Here is a 20,880-nt window from a genome sequence, read left to right as displayed (position 1 = left end):
GACTTACGACCTGGTAGTCGGGACGGAACCCCATCGTAAGTCGAGGAGAGACTGTATTTACACTGCACACCTGGAAATATTACCAATCTATACATTTCACAAATAAGAATCTATGGAGTACTCTGGAAAGACACTAGATATATTTACATTGTATCCAACCATTATGTTAATACAGTATAAAACTTTGTACAGTACAAACAATCTTATTGGAAGTGCTTGGTGGTGAAGCACTTCCATCAAAAATGTGGCAAAATTAAAATAATTTGCTGTAATTGATGATTCATATTTATAATTATTATCACACAACTATAAATAAGTACTGTACTGTATAAACTGAAGCTCCAAAATTAATGAGAGGAAATAATAGTTTTGAAATTGCCATAGAAACATCAATATTTTCTAATTTGGAAAGATGCAGTCTAAATACCCCAGATTATGCTTGAACAAATATTAAGAATGTAATTTTCAATACTGGTGCTTGGATGCAAGTAAATCTGAATATGCCATTACATAATCCTGTTGCTGCTCATAAGGTATAAGCTGGTTCCCCCTTGTCTTTTCTGAAGAGATATAACAGGTATTCACATGCAAATGAAGGATGTTTGGCTAATTATTAACCAATGGAAGATGAATTGCAGTCAAAACAAACATGGATCACAAAGCAAAAAATAAACCTGGTATTTTGATGGAAACAAAAATATATTTTGGTGTCAATTTATATGACAAGAAACTAAATGCATATACGTACTGTACTGTACAGTATATTTAAATCTATGACTTTTATATTGGTGCAATTAATTTACACAGTAGTATACTGTAGGTAAAATGCTTGCTTTCATGTTGACATATGGGCAGTCTGTTCAGTTTATAAGACTACTGTATATCTGTAAATATAACTTTATGATGCCATATGGTGTCTTATATGAAAACTCAAGCAACATTTTTGTATTGTTTATAACTCTTCTTTCAGTTGTTAGTAAAGTAGGCTCTCAGTTATCCAACTTTTGGTTATCTCTGCTTTACTTTAACTTTTTTCTAATCACAACTGATTCTACAATACAATACTGTATAACCATTTATCACCCACATTTAACCATGCGAGTCAGTTTTTTAAATTTCCCATCCAGCTGCACGCAGTGTTCCCATGACCTGCACGTCCTATATTCTTTGTCCCGTCCATAGTGAATTATCCCCAAATTATAATTTTCAGGCAATCACATGTCTACTGTACTTACATCTACAGGTAGTTACATGCTTAAAGCACTGAAGTAAAAGTAACACAGTTTTATCACTTCATTGTTTATGAGCTAATCAGATGTTGTGTTCTGCCACTAAATATCTGTTTTTATGTGCAGAACAGCTGGAATCCAGTTTACATGAGGTAATCCTGGTGCAAAAAGTAGTACTGTATTTAGTTGTCTAAATCACGCTTTGGAAAAAAAATTATATATACAGTCTAGGCAATGGCCGTTATACGATGGGGTTATAGACCTCAAAAAGCCATTGATATAAGTGATCGATTGTATATTGATATTAAAAACTTAAGGGGAAAAATAAGTTCCATTCCTGAGTCCCAGAATAGCCCAAACCAGTTTTATATCCCAATGCTACAATGATTAAATAATGTCTAAATAACTCAAGTATAAATAGACAAAATCAATAAATTTATAAAAGACAAAAAACAATAAATTTATAAAAGACAAAATAAAGACAAAAACAATAAATTTAAGGAAAATAAAAATTTATTTTCATTTACCTTACATGATATGTATGTGTACAGTGGTAAGTTGTGACCCCCCAGCTTTCAGTACAAGTAATTTTGAGTTGAATTCTGCATTTTTCTTCATTTTTTTTTAACTTTGTTACATGCACACACAATCATTCATACAGAATGTGAAAAAATTATCATAAGCTAAAAAACATAAGGAATAAAAATTTCTTAAGTCCCCGGGAGGGTATGCAATGTCGATATCTCTGCCTCCAGCCAATCTGCTCACTGCGTTATTATTTTTCAACCTGTATTTTCAGGTAGATATCGTAATTTTATTATTATTATTTTTACTCAAGTACACGCACACACAAACGTTCATAAATAATGTGCAAAATAAGTAAATAATAATCAAAATAAGGTCTAAAACATAAAGGGACTAAACATCTATTATGTGTGAGGGCTAAAACAAAAATGGGAGGGAGGGAGTGGTATTCCCCTATGGCTCTGCTGTCCTGTGCATAGTTACAAGATTGCTAATATGAGAGTGCAGTATTTTTTGTTTTATTTTAATTATTATTATTAATATTAATATTTATTCCTCACATTTTTCTGGTACAGAACTGTATACAGGTATAGTGTATTAATTTATGTACACATAACAGTTTCTTCCACACGCAAACCATTCTCTGGGCGATGTGACACAGTTCAACTGCTTAGCCTGGCAGTCACGGGACGGACAGAACCTCCCACGCATCACACTTGGGTCGCATGTGTTATTCCATTCCAAGATTGTGTCATCATATCTCAGAATATTGTGAGTTATTCCACATCACTTTTTCATAGCAGTGGCAACCATCATAAAACTAATCGAGTGTACACTATAAAGATTTATCCTATAACGGTCATTGCCTATACTGTACTGTACTAGAGCGCACGCACACACACAAGAGTATAATTGCTCTACACTGAATGCTTTTGGCTGAATCCTGCTGCACATGTGATCAGGACCAATAAACTAGAACTGTGTTTAGGAAATCGAATCTAGCAATTTGAAAACATCATTATGTTATTCAAGAATGCATCATTGCATATCGAGAAACCTAAATCAATTCTAAAAGTTGAATAATTTTTCATGTAATCCTGCAAACAAACTTGATTGGGATAGAAGTAGAGACAGATGGGTGCAAAGCAGTATGTCCACAGTATATGCAATGGGACACAAAAATCATGTTCATCATGGATGGATAGATGAACACCTTTACAAATAAAATACTTGTATATGGGAATATTACATCTCACTTTGTAGGCTAGAAATACAAACATTGGAAAACCTACTTAAAGTGATATCTTTGGTTGCCAGAACAATTGGTGCAGAGCACTTCCAGGAATGAAAGATTTCCAGGTAAGGAGACGACTCTCTCAAAACCGGAAAAAATCCCTCGTCTCCGGAATTTTCTGGGTAACGGAAACATTTTCTCGAAAGTTCCCAAAATTGCACATAACATCGTCTCTTGAACCCACAAAAATATCCCCCATCCCTGGAATTTTCCGTGTACCGGAAATATTATCTCAGAATTTCTGGAAAACACGCCCGATTTTTATCTCTCAAACCCAAGAAAAAACTCCCTATCCCTAAAATTATCTAGGTACTTGGAAAATTTTATCAGAATTTTCCAGAAAATATGCCCCTCGTACAATTTTTCCCAAAGATGGAATTTTCCGGAAAATTCTGGCTTTGGGAACGATTTTCTATGAAAATTTCAATTCCAGCTATCAGAGAGTTCCAGTTAAGAGGGATTCCGGCTAACAGAGTTATTACTATATTAATAATGAATCCATTTCATAGTCATGAAACCTAAGCAACCATATTTCAACATTTTTCATGTACAGTACTGGTATCTCAAAAAAGTATCTGTCCACATACTGTGTGAAACATTATGAGACCATGGACGATAGATATTGGAACAAGCATTTAATTTGGTACAGTATATAGTTTAACATAAATAAGGTAATATGTAGGATCAGCATGCCACACAGCCGAGTATCATGAGCTGCAAGTAGCATTTCGGACCCATCATTGCAGATATGTTTTTGAGATACTGTACCACAAATTTAATATACATATGCCACTAAACCTTCAATTAAGAAAGGGTAAATTCACCATAGCTTCGGTTATAAAACTTTCATCCTGACAAGCTTTTGCACTGAATTTAAGAAAAATAATTTTTCTTATATGACTGTACTGCCCATATTAAGAAAAACAATGATACATTTTCACATAGATTGTCTTAGCTTTTTATTCTACTGTACTATGAACTGCCTGTTCAAAATAAGGGTATGAGGGGTCAACAAGTTGTGTAATATCATTCATTTCACAATTTGAAACAGGAAAAGGAGTTGGGGATGTTATACAGGGTATATAAACTTATAATATAAATATCAGTCTTGTGAATTCTTAGGCTTCAACTTATTGTAAACAAAACTCTTGTACTGTACAATATTCTGATTTTATTTAAAGGGTTCTGATAAATCTTTACTACTGTAGGGGTCATCAATTAGATTTATCAGTACTTAACCTCATAATGGTCATTGACGTAATTCATGTCATCCCAGTGAAAATTTTCAGGATGCAATCTGACATGCAACTTTGTGCCTCCAATGTACATAGTGTATGTATATAGAACAAATTATATAGTTACATTGACAAGTAAATAATATAAGGAAGAGTAAATGGTAGCAACATGCTGGCACCTCTGAATGACACTGCATGCAAGGCAATGCCTGAGTGTTTTGGACCTTTAAACCAGGTAAGGAACCTACAGGTGTGATTTTCACTGTTCCCACATGATTTTTGGGGTTCTTTGGGGTTGTGTAAAAAAAAAAATAAATACATAAATAAATAAATAAATAAATAAATCTGGGCATGACTTAGGTTGAATTAATTGACCATAACATAGCATGAACAGAATTTAAAGATACTGTAATGTTCTTAGCTTCAACCCACCAGATACAAATTTGAACTGAAGTAAAGCAGGGTACATGTATTTATGCAATATTTGCAAAAAGCTGGCCACTCTCTCCCTTTTTTCTCTGAGGTTACACAAAAGTTTAGATTCTTTAATTTGTACAGCATTTTCAAATTCTACCACTCAAGGGTTTGCATTTGACATTAATTTGCAGTGGGGGTTCTTACAAACTCATATAAAAGAATGGACTAACAGTCCAAAGAATTAAATGGTAATTTTACACTGTATTGATAGATCAGCATTTATACTATATATATAATCTTTATTTTCCAAGATCAGTCTACAAGTGAGGAAGGTCAACTTTGCCTTGAGATGATACAAATAGTAACCAAATTTGAAATATGCTTTGTTGACTTTTCGCCAGAGTTCAAAAAGCTTTTTCCTCCTGAGCTTGAAGTAATAACTCTCCAAGACTGCCAAACACTGAGTGTTCTGACATAAAATTTTTGGATTATTTTTGGCCTCAACTCAATTACTGTATTCAGATTACTTTAACAGCATTAATATTTTCAAAAGTACAATTTTCACTGTCTGCTGATGCCTCCAAGTAATTATAGTCAGTTATGGATACTTTATGGCCTTTTATATTGTAATAAAAATCATATTTGCTGTTGTAATTTCTGGATGCCTTAATGATACTTACTAGAGAATGACTGTAATATCTACTTGTGCAAATATAAGACTAAATTGACATCAATTGGTCTAAGGTCTATGCCACATATAGTACATTTCTAAAGAGCATAACTTACCTGTTGTAAGTGTAAAATAGCTGAGAGCCATCATATGTAGTGTTTTCCAAATTGTGGGGCACATACCATACTGATGGCTGAGGGGGCACAGGCCTTTAAACTGGAGCCTAAAAATAGTTTGGTAGATGTTTTAGAAAACTGAGCAATTTGAATAGGCAAATGCAAGTTTTTCAAACATGACAAGTAAAAGTATTTTTTGTCAGCAACAATTATGGAATTTTTTTTTTTATAAAATAATGTTTTTGACATGTTCCCTTCATCAGAAAGATATCTTTATAGCAATGAAATGGAAGACAACAGTGAATGATTTATCAAACAGCTGAACACTTTACAGAAGTAGTTTTCAATTAATTTCATGGGAATATATTTTTAAAAACATGAATAGATTAGAAGTCTATTTGTTAATAACTTTTGAATATGAACATCTCACAGACCTATCAACTGATGGAGTGTTATACTGTAACAGGCATTTGATTAGGAAAATCTCCAGGTTTTGGCTTTATGTCAAAAAGGAGTACAAAGTATCGCATCTTGTCAGACAAAGCCAAGAACATTCTTTTACCTTTTGTGACATCATACTTTTGAGAAACTGGATTTTGTTATTGTTGTTGCCATGAAAACAAAATACAGTACTGTCCTCAAGCACACAGAAAAATAACAGCTGAAAAGTAAGCTCACGCATCACACTAAAAAAAGTAGGTGCTTACTTTCACATTTTTTTAAATAAAAAATAGTTTTGTTTCTTTGTTAATACTACAAACATATTCAAAACATGTACAGAAAATGTTAATTATGCTGTTACCACTTACAAAAATTATAATAATGTGAAGGAGGCAGGTCACAACAGAAACTTAGCTGAGTTTGGGTGGTGGTGCTACTTAATGCTTGGAAAACACAGCTTTAATAAATAAATGATTAGTCCAGAAGAATGCTGTGTACAAAACAAACACTCACAGCATCAATAAATATTTTGTGAACAAATGAAGTACGAGTAAGAAATGTGGATGAAGGTTGTGTATGTGAAGACAGTCTCACAGAAAACTCAACTTAGTAATGCACAAGTGAATGGTTATCAGATAATAAAATTACTGTATATGGAGGCACATTCACTTTTTATCTTAGCATAAATTGAGGGTTAAGGAGACTGTAGTATGTATCAGTGTAGTGTCATGTGAGCCTTGATGTACCGGTTTCATTTCATTCACCTGGGAATAAGGTGAGTATTACATAGCTACACAGAACCTGAAAAAGTCCATTGAATATACAATAGTGATGACACACACATATATAATATATATGTCCATGTACAGTATTATAATAAATAGATCCTCTATTATATCAATATGTTAAGCTCTTTACATGAGACCATATTTCTTAATATAAACAGCAACAATTAAAACTGTAATAATAATGGAAGAAATTATATCACTGATGATTTATAACTGCCTTAATAATAATGCATAATTATTTCTTTGGTTAATACCAATTCAAAGATAGTAAAAATCTAGTAATTTTTGCCGAATTTAACAAAAGGCAAAATAAACACAATTAAACTTTGATATTCAAGCAAAAGTATGAGAGTAACCAAATTAATTTCTGAATATATATACTGTGTATTTTATAACATAACTTACTGACCTGCTAATGGCACATAATACAAAGTGGCAAAATAATTTTAAAAATAAGTTTACAGTACCATCTAAAAGATGGAAAACATCTGAAATCAACAAAAATTCCAATTAAAAGATTGCTGGGATCAAATTTCTTTTATCACCTTTTCTTAAAAAGTGTGACACTGTATTTCTAAAAAAATACATGATGTCAGTCCAAGTGTTGTCTCCAAAATAAGTGACAGGGTCACCCTCACAACCTCTAAATAGCCTCTTGAATTGAGTTGTACAATGATGTGTGCTTCTATTGTACGTGTCACTAAATCTTCATGATGACATGGCAAGACAAAAAAGATATTGGCTACAATTTGGCTACTTTAGGTTATTAGGAATTCTTAGTTTTGTATATTCTATCTCAGTGATGCATAGGCAAAACTTGAAGTCTAGTAAAAAAAATTCACAGATATTCTCTGAAGAATATTAGCATATAATAATAAAATCATAACATATTTAACAATAATAAATTAACCATAGTACAGTATAACACTGTCCTAAATTATTAGGTAAAATAATGTCATCCCATAAATAGGTGAATAGATTTACTACTGTAATGGAATAGAAAATGTTGTGCACTAACATAATACTTCATGTTAGTAAGGCTGCAATTACACCAAACGAGTCTAGTCGATTCATTAGAGTCATTTGACTCATTCCCGTTCACACCGAAAGAGTTAAAACGAGCCAGGTTTGTCACTAAATTGTCAGTACCCAGCCTGATTTCGAGCAGTATGGACACATATTCTCGCGCTGAACTATATGCTCTATTGTGGGTTTGGCGGCGTAGGGGGAGGAGGATCAGATTGTGATACATGAAATTAACACCAAAAGACCAGATTTTGGTGCCTTTAGTCATTTATTCCCAGAATTGGTGAACCATCCAGACAAATTCTACTATTTCTTGAGGATGACAACTGAAAACTTCAAGAAGTTGGTGGGCATGACAGGACCATGCTGTTCACACCACAACAAACGCGTGGTGACTGAAGAAAAAATGGGTCTAGTCTCATACATGACTCGACTCGACTCTCCCGGTGCAAACGATTTCTAGAAAAATACATATAAATTAATGTGAACTGCAATGGCAAGTAGAGACGAGTCATGACTCGTCTTGACTTGACTCATTTGGTGTAAATGCAGCCTAAGTGGTATGAGGGTCATCCCCTTATGTATCATAAAAATTGTGCAACACTATCAGGTAATCATATATTCTTGAAGCTTACATGTAAACATCTGACTAAGGTACATATACCTGTAAATGAGAAAGCAATAATAATTTAAAAAATGCATGTGGAGTACCTAATCAAGAACAATGTCGGTCTCACTAGAATAAAACCATAGTATAATCACTCCTATAAATTTCTTGGGACTAAAACTTCCGATAGTCCAGATAAAAAATATTTTCATTGTGGTTTTGTACTCCATTATTATGGATCAAGAGTTATTAACCAAGTAATGTCTCGCGACTTGCTCTTGATAAACTGTAGGACGTTTACTATGGCTAAATTATTTTTTCTTATAAGAAATACATTATTCTAAATCAGTGTGTTTTCTAATCAATATTTCTGTTCTGTGCTTTTAGAAATAGGTGCACTGTTGTTATGTCACTGCACACAAACAAAAGATTGATAATGTATATAAATTTAGAATGCTGCTGATCTAAAACAATAACCTTATCATAAAACTGTAATTATATTAAAAACGAGGGTGTTACAGCCAAATCCTTTTCCATAACTAATTCCCATTATGGATGTCTACCTCATACTGGCAAGATCACATATTCCAAGCACTCAACTTAGTACAATCTTTGAAGTCCATGACTACATAGTATTTGATTGCTTGTTTACTGATTAAAACCTTTGGTGAGAACAAGAACAGCATTTACTGTACAGATAAAAGATATTTGGTATAAATTGGCTATGACATGAGGTCATACTCTCAAGTGCCCAGGTATACACCTATCATTATTCATCACAAATATGTTCAAGTGTATACTGTACTGTGCTTTCATATCATTTGCTCAAACTCTTCTCCAATTTTTCTATTTGGATGGAGCTACAGAGTTGTGGTAGTGACAGCAGAGATTCCATGCACCATGACTGTGGGTCTCAAACCATTGGTAATGTTTGTCAGTAACTCCAGGTATCGAGGATATTGAGCTGGATTTTGTGGGGTACGAGGGAGGTAGAGGAAGGTCACAGCAGTGTCTACACTTTGTCCCGAGATGAGTCCATTGACACCATTGATGTATTCATCATTCAGGTGTGAGAGGGAGTCTGCATCTGCCTCTGCTTCAGACTGGGAATCACTCAAGTTCTATATATATAAATGAAAAGAAAATATAAATATTACTAAATCTATTATATAACTTCAGTAGAAACTCGTTATTTCGAACTTGGCTATTATGAATTTTGCCTATTTCAAATTAATTTCAAGCTTGAACAGTTAATCTCTACTGTATCTTGAATCACTTGCCTAAATTCGATTTACAGTACTGTATATCAACCTAATTCGAACCTACATGAATTTGCGCCAAAATTCTTAGCATAACAGACTAGCTGAAAATTATTGAAAAATTTGAGCTATAAATAACCAAATTCAAACATTATGCATTTTCCTACTCATCACCAGACTTGTTACATGCATGCTTATTTATCCTGGGCTTACTTACTAGGCTGAGGGGACAAATTTCCAACCATTCCACACCAAAGAGCTAAATGTTATGTTATGGTTATTTTCCAACTCATAGTTTCAGGAAGATACATGTAGTTTTCTTCATTTTTTTTATTCAGTTGCATGCAGATACAATCCTATATACAGAATGTGAACATAAAATATACATATACTAATAAGGTATAAAATTTATGTATCTATGGGTTTCCCCTGTGAAGCTGTGTGTTGAGAGGGCGGGGATCCACGGTGCATAGCACCATTACTAAGGACACAGCATCTCAGCTTAACTGCATTGCTAAGGTGAGCGTTAATGTTGTCAGCATTCCTGGACTTTGATGCAGTGTGAGCACTAACTTGCATAATTTTTTTTACTCTGTTTATGCTTTCATTATTGCTGTTTATTTGCCTACAATTTAAGTTTTAATGTTACAGTGTACAGCTAAAGCCACTTTTCAGGGGTAAATCTAGTGATATGAACAAGTTACTGTGACATCACAGGGGAAGGAGCAAGGTAAGTTGTATCACCATACAATATTTACAGAGGGGACTACAGTACTGAGTATTATTCTGCTGTGGTTACCAAGAACCTATCTAATCTTAACTTTATATATATATATATATATATATATATATATATATATATATATATATATATATATATATATATATATATATATATATATATATATATATATATATATATATATATATATATATATATATATATATATATATATATATATATATATATATATATATATAAAATCAACACCTCACCCCGCCAGGATTCGAACCCACGACCCACGACTGTGACCGGGGAACGCTACCTCTAGACCACCAGGATACTAAAAGCAGTCCTAGACTCTGTTATATTTCACACAAAGCCTGTTCAACGAGCTTATGGCGCCGTGAACCTCTAATGGGGACTACCCGTATCACTTAGGTGGTCAGAGTAACGTTTTACCAAATCTGGCTTCGAAACACAAGGATCCATATATATTTCATTAGCCCAATAAAGCACGCAGACTTCTACATATAATCAACACCTCACCCTGCCAGGGGTGTTTTGAAGCCGGATTTGGTAAAACGTTACTCTGACCACTTAAGTGATACGGGTAGTCCCCATTAGAGGTTCATGGCGCCATAAGCTCGTTGAACAGGCTTTGTGTGAAATATAACAGAGTCTAGGACTGCTTTTAGTATCCTGGTGGTCTAGAGGTAGCGTTCCCCGGTCACAGTCGTAGGCCGTGGGTTCGAAACCGGATGTGAGATCAACAAAAAGTTCACAAAATTGTTACTTACTCTCTGAAATCAAATTGAACATATGCAAACAGTAATGTAAGAAATAAAACTGAGACTTTCTAAATTGTCTTAACATGAGGACCTATATTCCATTATTAATGTTGAGACTCACTTTATGGGAGACTATTTGTCAATGTACACTCCTGGAAAGAAGTAAATGGTATCTAAAATCACGTGTTTCTAATAAGAAAGACCTTAATGAATTGAGACTATCTCTAAGAACAAATGATTACATACTGTACTGACATAATCACATACCTGTTGAATATGAGAAGTAATATGGTCCCATGGTACTGGGACAATGGTTGCATTGATACGAAGCTCATGTAACATGTGTTTCACCTGCTTGCTTTGAGCTTCAGGGTCTGCATCTCCAGATGACACACACAGGAAAACTCGTAGCATAGTTCTTTTCCGCCAGGATGACACCTGTAAATAAAACATTGAAGTATTTTGGGTTTTAAGGGTCAACTTTACAACAGCTGGCAAAGTGATAGGCTGATAATACAAAATGGCTTCATAAAGTATGGTAAATTGATATGGTGAGTGTTGGTGGTGAGTGTTGGTGGTGACGAGTGTTAGTGGTGAGTGTTGGTGGTGATGGTGAGTGTTGAATTGAAGTGAATTTTGAATTGAATCAGTTTATTTAGCCAAAAAAACACAGATACAGAGTGGATAATAATAACAATATTAACATGGCTGAGCCAGATGAGAACCTAAACTCTCTTTTAGGCACCTGATCTACAGTATACTATACATTTATCTCAAGGAAGTATTATGTAACATTTAGTAACATCTGAAATAGTACAATAGCATGGTGGTAATAAGAACATCTCATAATGTTACCACGGTTATCATTTCAATATTTATTTATTTTATTTATCTAGTATTATTCTTTTTTAGTTTATTTTTTATTTATATTATAAATATATACAGTACATAAATTACAGTGGAATTGAAAACATAAGTATAATGGGGGAGCAGTACAACATGGGTTGTACAGTACAATGGTTGAACAAGATGACAGAGCTGTCAGAATTATGTCTAGTTGGCAAGTATGTTTATTGCAATGGTAATTTCTTATCTATTTACATGATAATTTCCAATAAAATGGTTTTGATGGTACAATAAAATCAGGTACTGGAAATATAGTAGGTGTTACAAGAAATAGGGGTAAGTGTTGGTGAGTGATGGTGATGATGGTGAGTGATGGTGATGATGGTGAGTGTTGGTGGCAATGGTGAGTGTTGGTGGTGATGGTGAGTGATGGTGATGATGGTGAGTGTTGGTGGCGATGGTGAGTGTTGGTGGTGAGTGATGGCAGTGTTAGTTTTTCCTAAGGAATGATATTAGATTAATTAAGAGGTGTTCTAACTTTATAATCACTACATACAAGAAAAAAAGAATAAACTTAATAAACTTGCCATGTTCAAAATTGTTGCCAGCTGCATCAAAAAGAGAGAGGTGGTGCCAAATATGTTGGAATCATCGGGGTTGAAGAAATCTACTGGCCAAACATCAATGAAAAACTTTTGTCGGCTATCCTTTCTGTAAATCAAATAAATCATTTATCCAGGAGTCCCAGAAAACAGTCACCTTAAAAAGAAAAAAAAAAAGCCTGGTTCTAACAGCAGTACAGTATTGAAATGTTCCATTGCCTGTATACACCTAATGCAAGGAGTCATCAGCTGGATTTGTATGAGGCTGCCTCTCTTGATGAGACATAAGCTATAGTCCACCAAAAAGATGTGTTTTACAATTCATCGATGTTAAGTTTGCTGAGACACAGTTAATTAAGGGAATAATTTTATAAATATCACATACAGTACTGTACGGTATTTGTAATTTTAACCTATGATTCAGAACAAAACCATTATTTTGGATTGAGCATTAATGAGGCCCTGGGCTGGGAATTTCATCTGGCCCCATGTTTCAAAACTCCAGTTAAAACTTATTACAGTACTGTACAGTAATGTACTACAGGTATATCAAATTTATATTTCAGATGTTGCATAACTTTCCTTAATTTATAGAAAAAATATAATTCATCATAGGTTTATGCTTTGTAGCAGAATTGCATAAAATATCAGAATAGTTTTGAAAAAAAATCAGGGAATATAATTATTTGAAAATCTTTCATTCTAGCCCAAAACTCAAGAACATTAGTGAAAAAGAGGAGTGGACATTTTTTCCTATGACCACAGATGTATTACACCCTATTAACCATAATTCTGCCTTTATGTGTGGAATTATTTATGACAAACCCACACTTATATAAGAGACAGCACAAGTTGTCTCATAAGAACCATCTTAAGTTTGACACACATTAAACCCCACACAGCCTGCCACCCACAAGTCCAACCCCCTCCCACGGATCAGTAACTTGGCAAAATATTCCATAAGACTAATATTTAAATACAGTATCTTCTAAATATCTGGTGAATATTTACTGAAAATATTAATTTGAAAAATAATGTATAGTACTGTACAATATTTTTTAATAAAATGTATTAGAGGGAATAATAGTACAGTATTACCCCGCTTAACGCGCTTTCACTTAACGCGTTTTCGCATATACGCGGTGCCTTGCCAAAGCTGAACTTTCACTTAACGCGGCATTTTTCATCATATACGCGGTGAGTGTCCGGCTCGAGAGCTATTTTTAGATTCGCACCACCCCCCACCCGCCACCCTGCCTGACTGCCTGTTTTAGCTCATAAAATTCATACAAATTACCCAGCCAGAATATAATTTACATTGCTGGAATTCTTATAATTTGGTGATCATTTTGAATATAAACAACATATATTTTGCATTAAACATACAATTTTTAGATAAAAATTGTTCTCTAGGTAATTATGTTATCTTTTGTCCAAAATATATGACATTTATATTCAAAATATTCCTGGTCTTACAAGGAATCCAGCAATGTCAATTATATTATCCTAACTTTAGTTTGAGGTATTATTTATTAAAATTTAGTGGTTATCCCACACATCTCCTTGGGACGGTTGGTGGGGGGTGGGGGGTGGGGGGGAGGGAGGGACCGACCGACCGACCGACCATCTGTTACCCGTGAAGAATTATTTTTTTTTTTATTAACTGAAGATATTTGTTTTAGCTCATAAAATTCATACAAATTACCCGGTCAGAATATAATTTACATTGCTGGAATTCTTATAATTTGGTGATCATTTTGAATATAAACAACATATATTTTGCATTAAACATACAATTTTTAGATAAAAATTGTTCTCTAGGTAATTATGTTATCTTTTGTGAAAAATATATGACATTTATATTCAAAATATTCCTGGTCTTACAAGGAATCCAGCAATGTCAATTATATTATCCTAACTTTAGTTTGAGGAATTATTTATTACTATACCTGGTTTTCCCCCAAAAATTTCTCAGAGGGAAGAGCCAGTGAGTGTAGTGTGAGAAGAGGGGGAGGGAGTTGAGTCCATTATTTGAATGGACATTAACTTGGCGACTGTATTTCTCTATTTCTCTTAAGTATTAATTGTGTGCATGTACCATCATAAAATTAAGATGTTATTTTTACTACAACATAGTTATTTGTCGTCAAAAAGTGGAGTTTGGGGGTCGGGCTGGGTTCTATTGGAATTAATCCCATATGTTCTGTTATTCACTTAACGCGGTTTTCACTTAACGCGGGACCCTCTGGGTTCAATTGACCGCGTTAAGTGGGGGTTAACTACTGCGATGTGTGTGTGTGTGTGTGTGTGTGTGTGTGTGTGTGTGTGTGTGTGTGTGTGTGTGTGTGTGTGTGTGTGTGTTAACCTTACATAATATCCAGTGTGGCTGTACACTAGGTGTCTAAGACAAATACCAGTACTATACTTGGGTTATCAATTGTGAATAGATTCATGTTTACTTATATTTTCTGGTAAGTTTGCATTGACCCGAAATAATTTATATAATATATACTGTACTGTATACTTTGCCTAATAAAAAAAAGCAGGAGATAAGAGTGAGAAAACATTAAATATGCTTAGTGATGAGCTCGTGACAACCTATATTAGAGGGGCTACAAGTAATTCATACCAGCAACCAGGAAATTATAACTGATAAGGTTTATTTACCTCTGCTTTACAATATGTAATAGCATAGATTATTTGTACACATGATCATTTGGGTATAAAATCCATGTGACAACTCTTTGGTGAAAGAAAGTTACTTAAAACTTTTCCATTAAACTTTTTAATCATTGAAATATAAAACATTAGGAGAATAGAAAAAAATGCACAAACCCAATATCAATGTTCAGCAATCAATTGAGGTAGGATACCATATATATACACGTCTGGTAGCAATGTGATGAAAGAAATGCAGCTGCAGGATGCTACTTAAATGGTAATCTTTATACCCTATAAAGTTTGAAGTTAAGTGTTGCCGTGTTTTCATCTTTTAAATTGACAATATAACTGATTTGTTTAGTGAGCAACATAAAATATTTTAATTTGTAGATATGAGTTGGCACAACTTTTTTTCAGTTTGAGCCAGTAACAGTGTCGGGGGCTGCAGCTCCACAACCCAAATAGACAAGCCACCAGTGAACTTAAGGCCTTATACACAGTAGGTTGTGGAACACCTTTAGTTTTTACATTTAAACTGACGTTTGATTTATGGGAATTCAACTTATGCAAACTTTGAGGTTAGGAATTTCGGATAATCGCTTAAATATAACAAATTAAGTCCAGTACTATGGAGTTGTGAATTAAGTTGGTTCTTCTGTACATATGAAAATAAAAGTTACATTGTAATCACAATTCATTTCACTTTCATCAAGATAGAATACAGCACATACCTCAAAATAGCAGCTTTATCCATCTGATGGAAGTGACGACAAAGGCACACATTCTTGCCTAAACTGAGGACATCAGAAACCATTCCAACATATTCTTCTGGTGTGATTCCTGAACTTGAGGATAAGCCTTGAGCCAGCATAGACGGTGATGCAGATGTAGGTGACGTAGCTTGATAGTTACTGACATTAAATGGAGATGACTCTCTGAAACAATTTAGATTATGATAATTATATAGGGATTCAAATATTTCTTTTACAATGTTCTTCATATTTAAAAAGCGAGTCACTTAGAAAGTTGTACTGTTGATTATTCCATGGCGAGGTTATGATGTCGCTAAACATAGTAATCAGGGTATATGTCCCATAGTGTCATGCTGTTATCATTACCTTTTCATCCTTAATACAAATTAATTGTTACCTAATCTTGCTCAACCTTTATAATTTATAGCAAAATCTTCTTCCAATAAATGATCAAGAGAGCCTTTTGAATATCTATGTATATTTGTATTTTCACTTTTAAAAATTTATATACAGAGATATTTATCTCTTATAAACTGTTGTTGAACTAGTGTATTATTAACCTTGTTATATGCTTAAAGACCTTCGTTATTGAAGCACAGTAATAACATAACAAAAAATTTCTTCCTGAGATCCATACCATTAAAACACCCCTGGCAGATCCTGTCTTTATCATGTAATCCATGATATGTTTAGCAGGAAGATGTATCATTCATATGTACAAAGCAAGTCTACAAAGCAGCTCAATAACTTGATATCCCAACTCAGGGGTTATTTTAAGAACCAGCAAGGCTTCAGGTACACCAAAACAAAACCCTGGAAAGGCTCACATGCATATTGATCTCCTATTAGCAACAAATGAGACTTCATGCTTCAATTCTCTCAATTTCCAGCTCTCATTTAGTACCTGTTACCGTATTTGCTAGCTATGTAGAGGTAAATCCTCACTTACATTGCTGTTTACTAAATGTATTTCAGCCTTTGTGCTTGACACAGTCCTTTCAACACCTACACTATGAAGTGAGTGGTGAAACAGCTATGTGCTCTCTTTTGTTTCATTCACTGTGCAATTTATACTGTTCTGTTACCATATGATCCTTGTACTGTATATGTCAGATGGTAGGTTAGTACATGGGGATGACACTGTCCTGGTGCAATGGGACTATTGGATGTCACATTTATTTATATTGCTAGATACAGGTATTATGGTGTACAGACTCTGGCATCCTTGCCCCCCTTTGTAATGCATACAGCTCACTTTGGTTATAACAGCCTAATTCTCACAATAAATTTGTGAAAGAATGAAAGTTTTGTATACTGTATAGGCCAAATAACTTTAACTTCTTTTATCTGGAGATCATTATAGAACATGCTTCTTGTTTTGATGGATGAAACTCAGAATTATTTTTTATAAGGAATGCACCACAGTTATTATTATGAATCATTAACCCTCTTGAGGAGGTCTTTCGACGCATATTGAGTCGCTAAGCAATTCCCGTGCTGGTACTACCCCTCCCACCTAAGTTCCTCCCACTAGCCTCATGGGATGGCAGATGTATCACTAAGGGTGTTTTTTGTGTCTGGATCGTTCGTTCTAACCAATGTTTACTAAAATGGAAGAAACGTTCCTGTTACCGACGCAACCTGCATTGAAAGACTGCGAGTGTTGAGATTGTAAACGATGCAATTTGCGTTGAAAGATTGTAAGGGGTTGAGATTTCCAGCCATGCCAGGAGTACCAGAGGGTTAAATGCACAATAACTAATACAGTAGTTTAAAGTTGCGTACTGTTAACCCAATAGTCTTTGCTATCTTCAAACATGTCCATCTGGCTAATGTATCCTGCTGTTAAACATGTCAAGCCTTTGTGGCATTGGAGGGCCTCATCATTTAATGGTTCAATCTTTCATATTTTTTACTTATCTTAAATTTTAATTAACTTTTGAACCATAGTAATCTCAGACACACTCCACCTTTGTATTAAGAATTTTTAGAATTCCAACACTACCAGTCAAAGAATTATTTACTAATTAATCGTAGGTAACATCATCACTCAATCATATTAAGTGGCGAATAAAAAAAAATGAAGAAAATGCAATAATGAACAGTACTTATTACATCAACCAGAAATCTTTTTTTTTTACACATCTGAAAGAACTGGTATTGTTAAAAGTCAAAAAAATCCACTAAACTGTACAATGATCAATATAATAACAAATACATAAAGCACAATCACTGAAATATGGAATAAAATAACAAAACAAAAAACACACATCAACAAGATAATATTACAATATTAACAAACAGTGGTTAAAATAAAAAAGAGCAAACCTGGAGGATCTCTAAATTGGTAGACATTTAACTAAGCAGGTTGACAAGTGTTGGCTACTGTAGTACTACTTGAGAACCAAGGTTTCAAATTTAGGTTCTGGATTGGAGAGAGGTAGTAGAATGTTAGTCATTACCCTATGTACGATACCGAGTTAGTGACCCGGCCATGCAAAAACTTTCCGACTAGGTGCGTTTCCTACGTGGAAGAAATACAGTATGGTACATCAGGCATTAGGAAATAGTTTAATCAGACCATCATTCTACTATACATATAAACTCCATACAAAGTCAGATAGGCTGAACAAATTCCACTTACAAGCATCAGTGTAATCAAAACCCAATCAATCAAAAACAAAAATCATTCTCTAACACTCTACCTGTAAATGAACAATAAACTGGATAAATCAATACCCAGGAGAAATAAAATCATTCTCATCATTTAGCACGGAACAACTAGAGGATTTTTGACAAAAAACTCGGAGATCATGAGAGAGAAACATTAACCTCATCGGGATAATACTGTACACCTACACACATTAACGGGACCTTACAGAAAGTTTGGAATAAATTGTTTTACCCCTGTACTGGTGTCACTCCAGCCTCTGCATCTATAGAGCCGTAAGAAAAGGTTGCTGGAATCTCGTATCTATCACACAAAATGAAAGAAGCCAGTGTCAGAAAAAAAGGAAGTATGACTTATTATTAGACAAAAAATAAATGAATAAATAAAATAAATTCTGCACATCATAAAAGTCTAGTATAAGATGACAAATTTTCCAAAATAATATAATTATTTGAGATATATCTGCAGAATTGTATCTACATAAAAAAATCTTTATTATTACCTTCATAAAATCTTTAGGTACATTTACTATATACAGCAGTACGTATTCCGTTTAGAAGATCGGTTTCAAATACTTATTCATACACATACAAGAGTTCACATGCAGACTACTAATAAGCATGCAAAAAACAGAAACCTGACTACAAAGTCATATAAATATAAAATACACTTATATGTATAATTCACAAGCACACACACATACGTACACAAATCAACAAAACCCTTTCTGGTATGTGACTTGGAATAAAAGCATAGAAAAAAGGTAATTCATACTTATCATATTTAAAGCTCACATTAAAATTCTTGTTCAAATTTATAAGTTACTGAACAGCTCTCACTTGCATATTATTCTGGATAAAACAATTTTCTGGTTAGTTGAGACTCACTCCTAGTATCTGCCAATAAATCCTACAATTCACAGTGCTACAGGCTGACCTCGCAAGTTCATCTCAGAAAAACAGACTTCTTGAAACACTTATTCCATTTTATATAAACGATATGGCTTAGAAATAAAAAAAATACACAGGTAATATTATACTGTACTATAAAATAAGAAAATTGAAGAGTATGGGTGTGTGGAGGCAGTGGGCTATAACAGTGTTACCAACTGTTACATGTAGTAAAACTATAAATACAGGTACTCTAATGTGGCTTTGAAATAAAGAAAATATAATATAAACCTATAAAATAAGAAAAATGAAGAGCATGGGTGTGTTTGTGTGCGTGGAGGAAATGGGTTACTGTGCTATAACTGTGTGATTGCGCTCTTTCTTGTTGTGACGTTATGGCAAACACATGGTGCAGTGCAGCAGCCACATGTCTGTGAGTCAACTGGTTAACTGCCAAGCTGAAGTGGGATGTGTCGCCCAGAGGATGGTTCGAGTGCGAAAGGAGGTATTTTTTGTCCCCAAAATATGTACTATTGTATTTTATGATATATGTACTACAGGGTCAAAATTCATTACCCTGTATCAGTATGGTTACCATATTGGCAAGTTCAGCTTCTATATTTTATACAGCGGAGTCACATTAATTTGGCGAAATACAAATTCTCGGGTACCTCTATTACTACCTCTCTTTTTATATTTTGCGGTCAAAATTTCATAATTTATAGCAGAGCACCAACTTCCGCAGTGTTAATTTACCTAAGAAACTAAAAAATTTGTGGAAATGTTATTTCAATGTTTTAATGTGACTTAGAAATAAAGAAACTGTATTACAGCATAAAAAAATGAAGATGGGAATGAATTCTGTGGGTAAAGTAAAAGGTACCATATTTTACGGCATATTAGACACACGGCCACATAAGACGCACCCCTCATTTCAGCAGGGAGTATTTAGGAAAAAACTTAGTGAGTAGCCATAGTTTTCTTAAAATAATACTGTATACTGCATACAGTACTAGCAGTACATGTGAGGAATAAATAAAAATAATACCAATAAATAAGCTACAACAAAATACAGTCGATCCTCGTTAATTCGGACTAATAGGGGGGGAAGGGTGTCCGTTTTAGCCGATTGTCCGAATTAACTGATTTAGGGGTTAATATTGCATAATATTGCATTAAACAGCTATGTGTATGTTTATTTGAGTGCCCTGTCATAGGAGTCCGTTTTCTCTCACTTCAGGACGCCTGAGTCGTCCGTTTTCTCTTAATCTTAGAGAGCACCAGAGACTTCATTATTCCTTAGAAGTGACACAGAATTTGAAATTGCAACCCCAATTGC

General features: G+C 34.1%; 1 protein-coding gene across 4 annotated transcripts in view; it reads right to left on the bottom strand.

Annotated features, from left to right (window-relative positions):
* Positions 1 to 1,724: 1,724 nt before the first annotated feature.
* The window catches only part of LOC121879130 (solute carrier family 12 member 9-like), a 42,516-nt gene continuing 23,360 nt past the window's right edge, over positions 1,725 to 20,880 (bottom strand). For 2 of the 4 annotated variants that reach the window (XM_042385718.1, XM_042385719.1), the window contains 5 exons: positions 18,886 to 18,954; positions 15,960 to 16,163; positions 12,553 to 12,676; positions 11,387 to 11,557; positions 1,725 to 9,469 (listed from right to left, as the gene is read on the bottom strand). In XM_042385718.1, coding sequence (XP_042241652.1) covers positions 9,209 to 9,469; positions 11,387 to 11,557; positions 12,553 to 12,676; positions 15,960 to 16,163; positions 18,886 to 18,954 — 829 coding nt within the window. In that variant the 3' untranslated portion in view covers positions 1,725 to 9,208. The remainder of the gene's footprint in view (positions 9,470 to 11,386; positions 11,558 to 12,552; positions 12,677 to 15,959; positions 16,164 to 18,885; positions 18,955 to 20,880) is intronic. The other 2 variants (XM_042385720.1, XM_042385721.1) reach the window with 1 other exon arrangement.

Source organism: Homarus americanus, unplaced genomic scaffold (genome assembly GCF_018991925.1).
Source record: "Homarus americanus isolate GMGI-L3 unplaced genomic scaffold, GMGI_Hamer_2.0 scaffold4060, whole genome shotgun sequence".
In the NCBI taxonomy this organism is placed as follows: domain Eukaryota; kingdom Metazoa; phylum Arthropoda; class Malacostraca; order Decapoda; family Nephropidae; genus Homarus; species Homarus americanus.
This window is presented reverse-complemented; position numbering and strand designations above follow the sequence as displayed.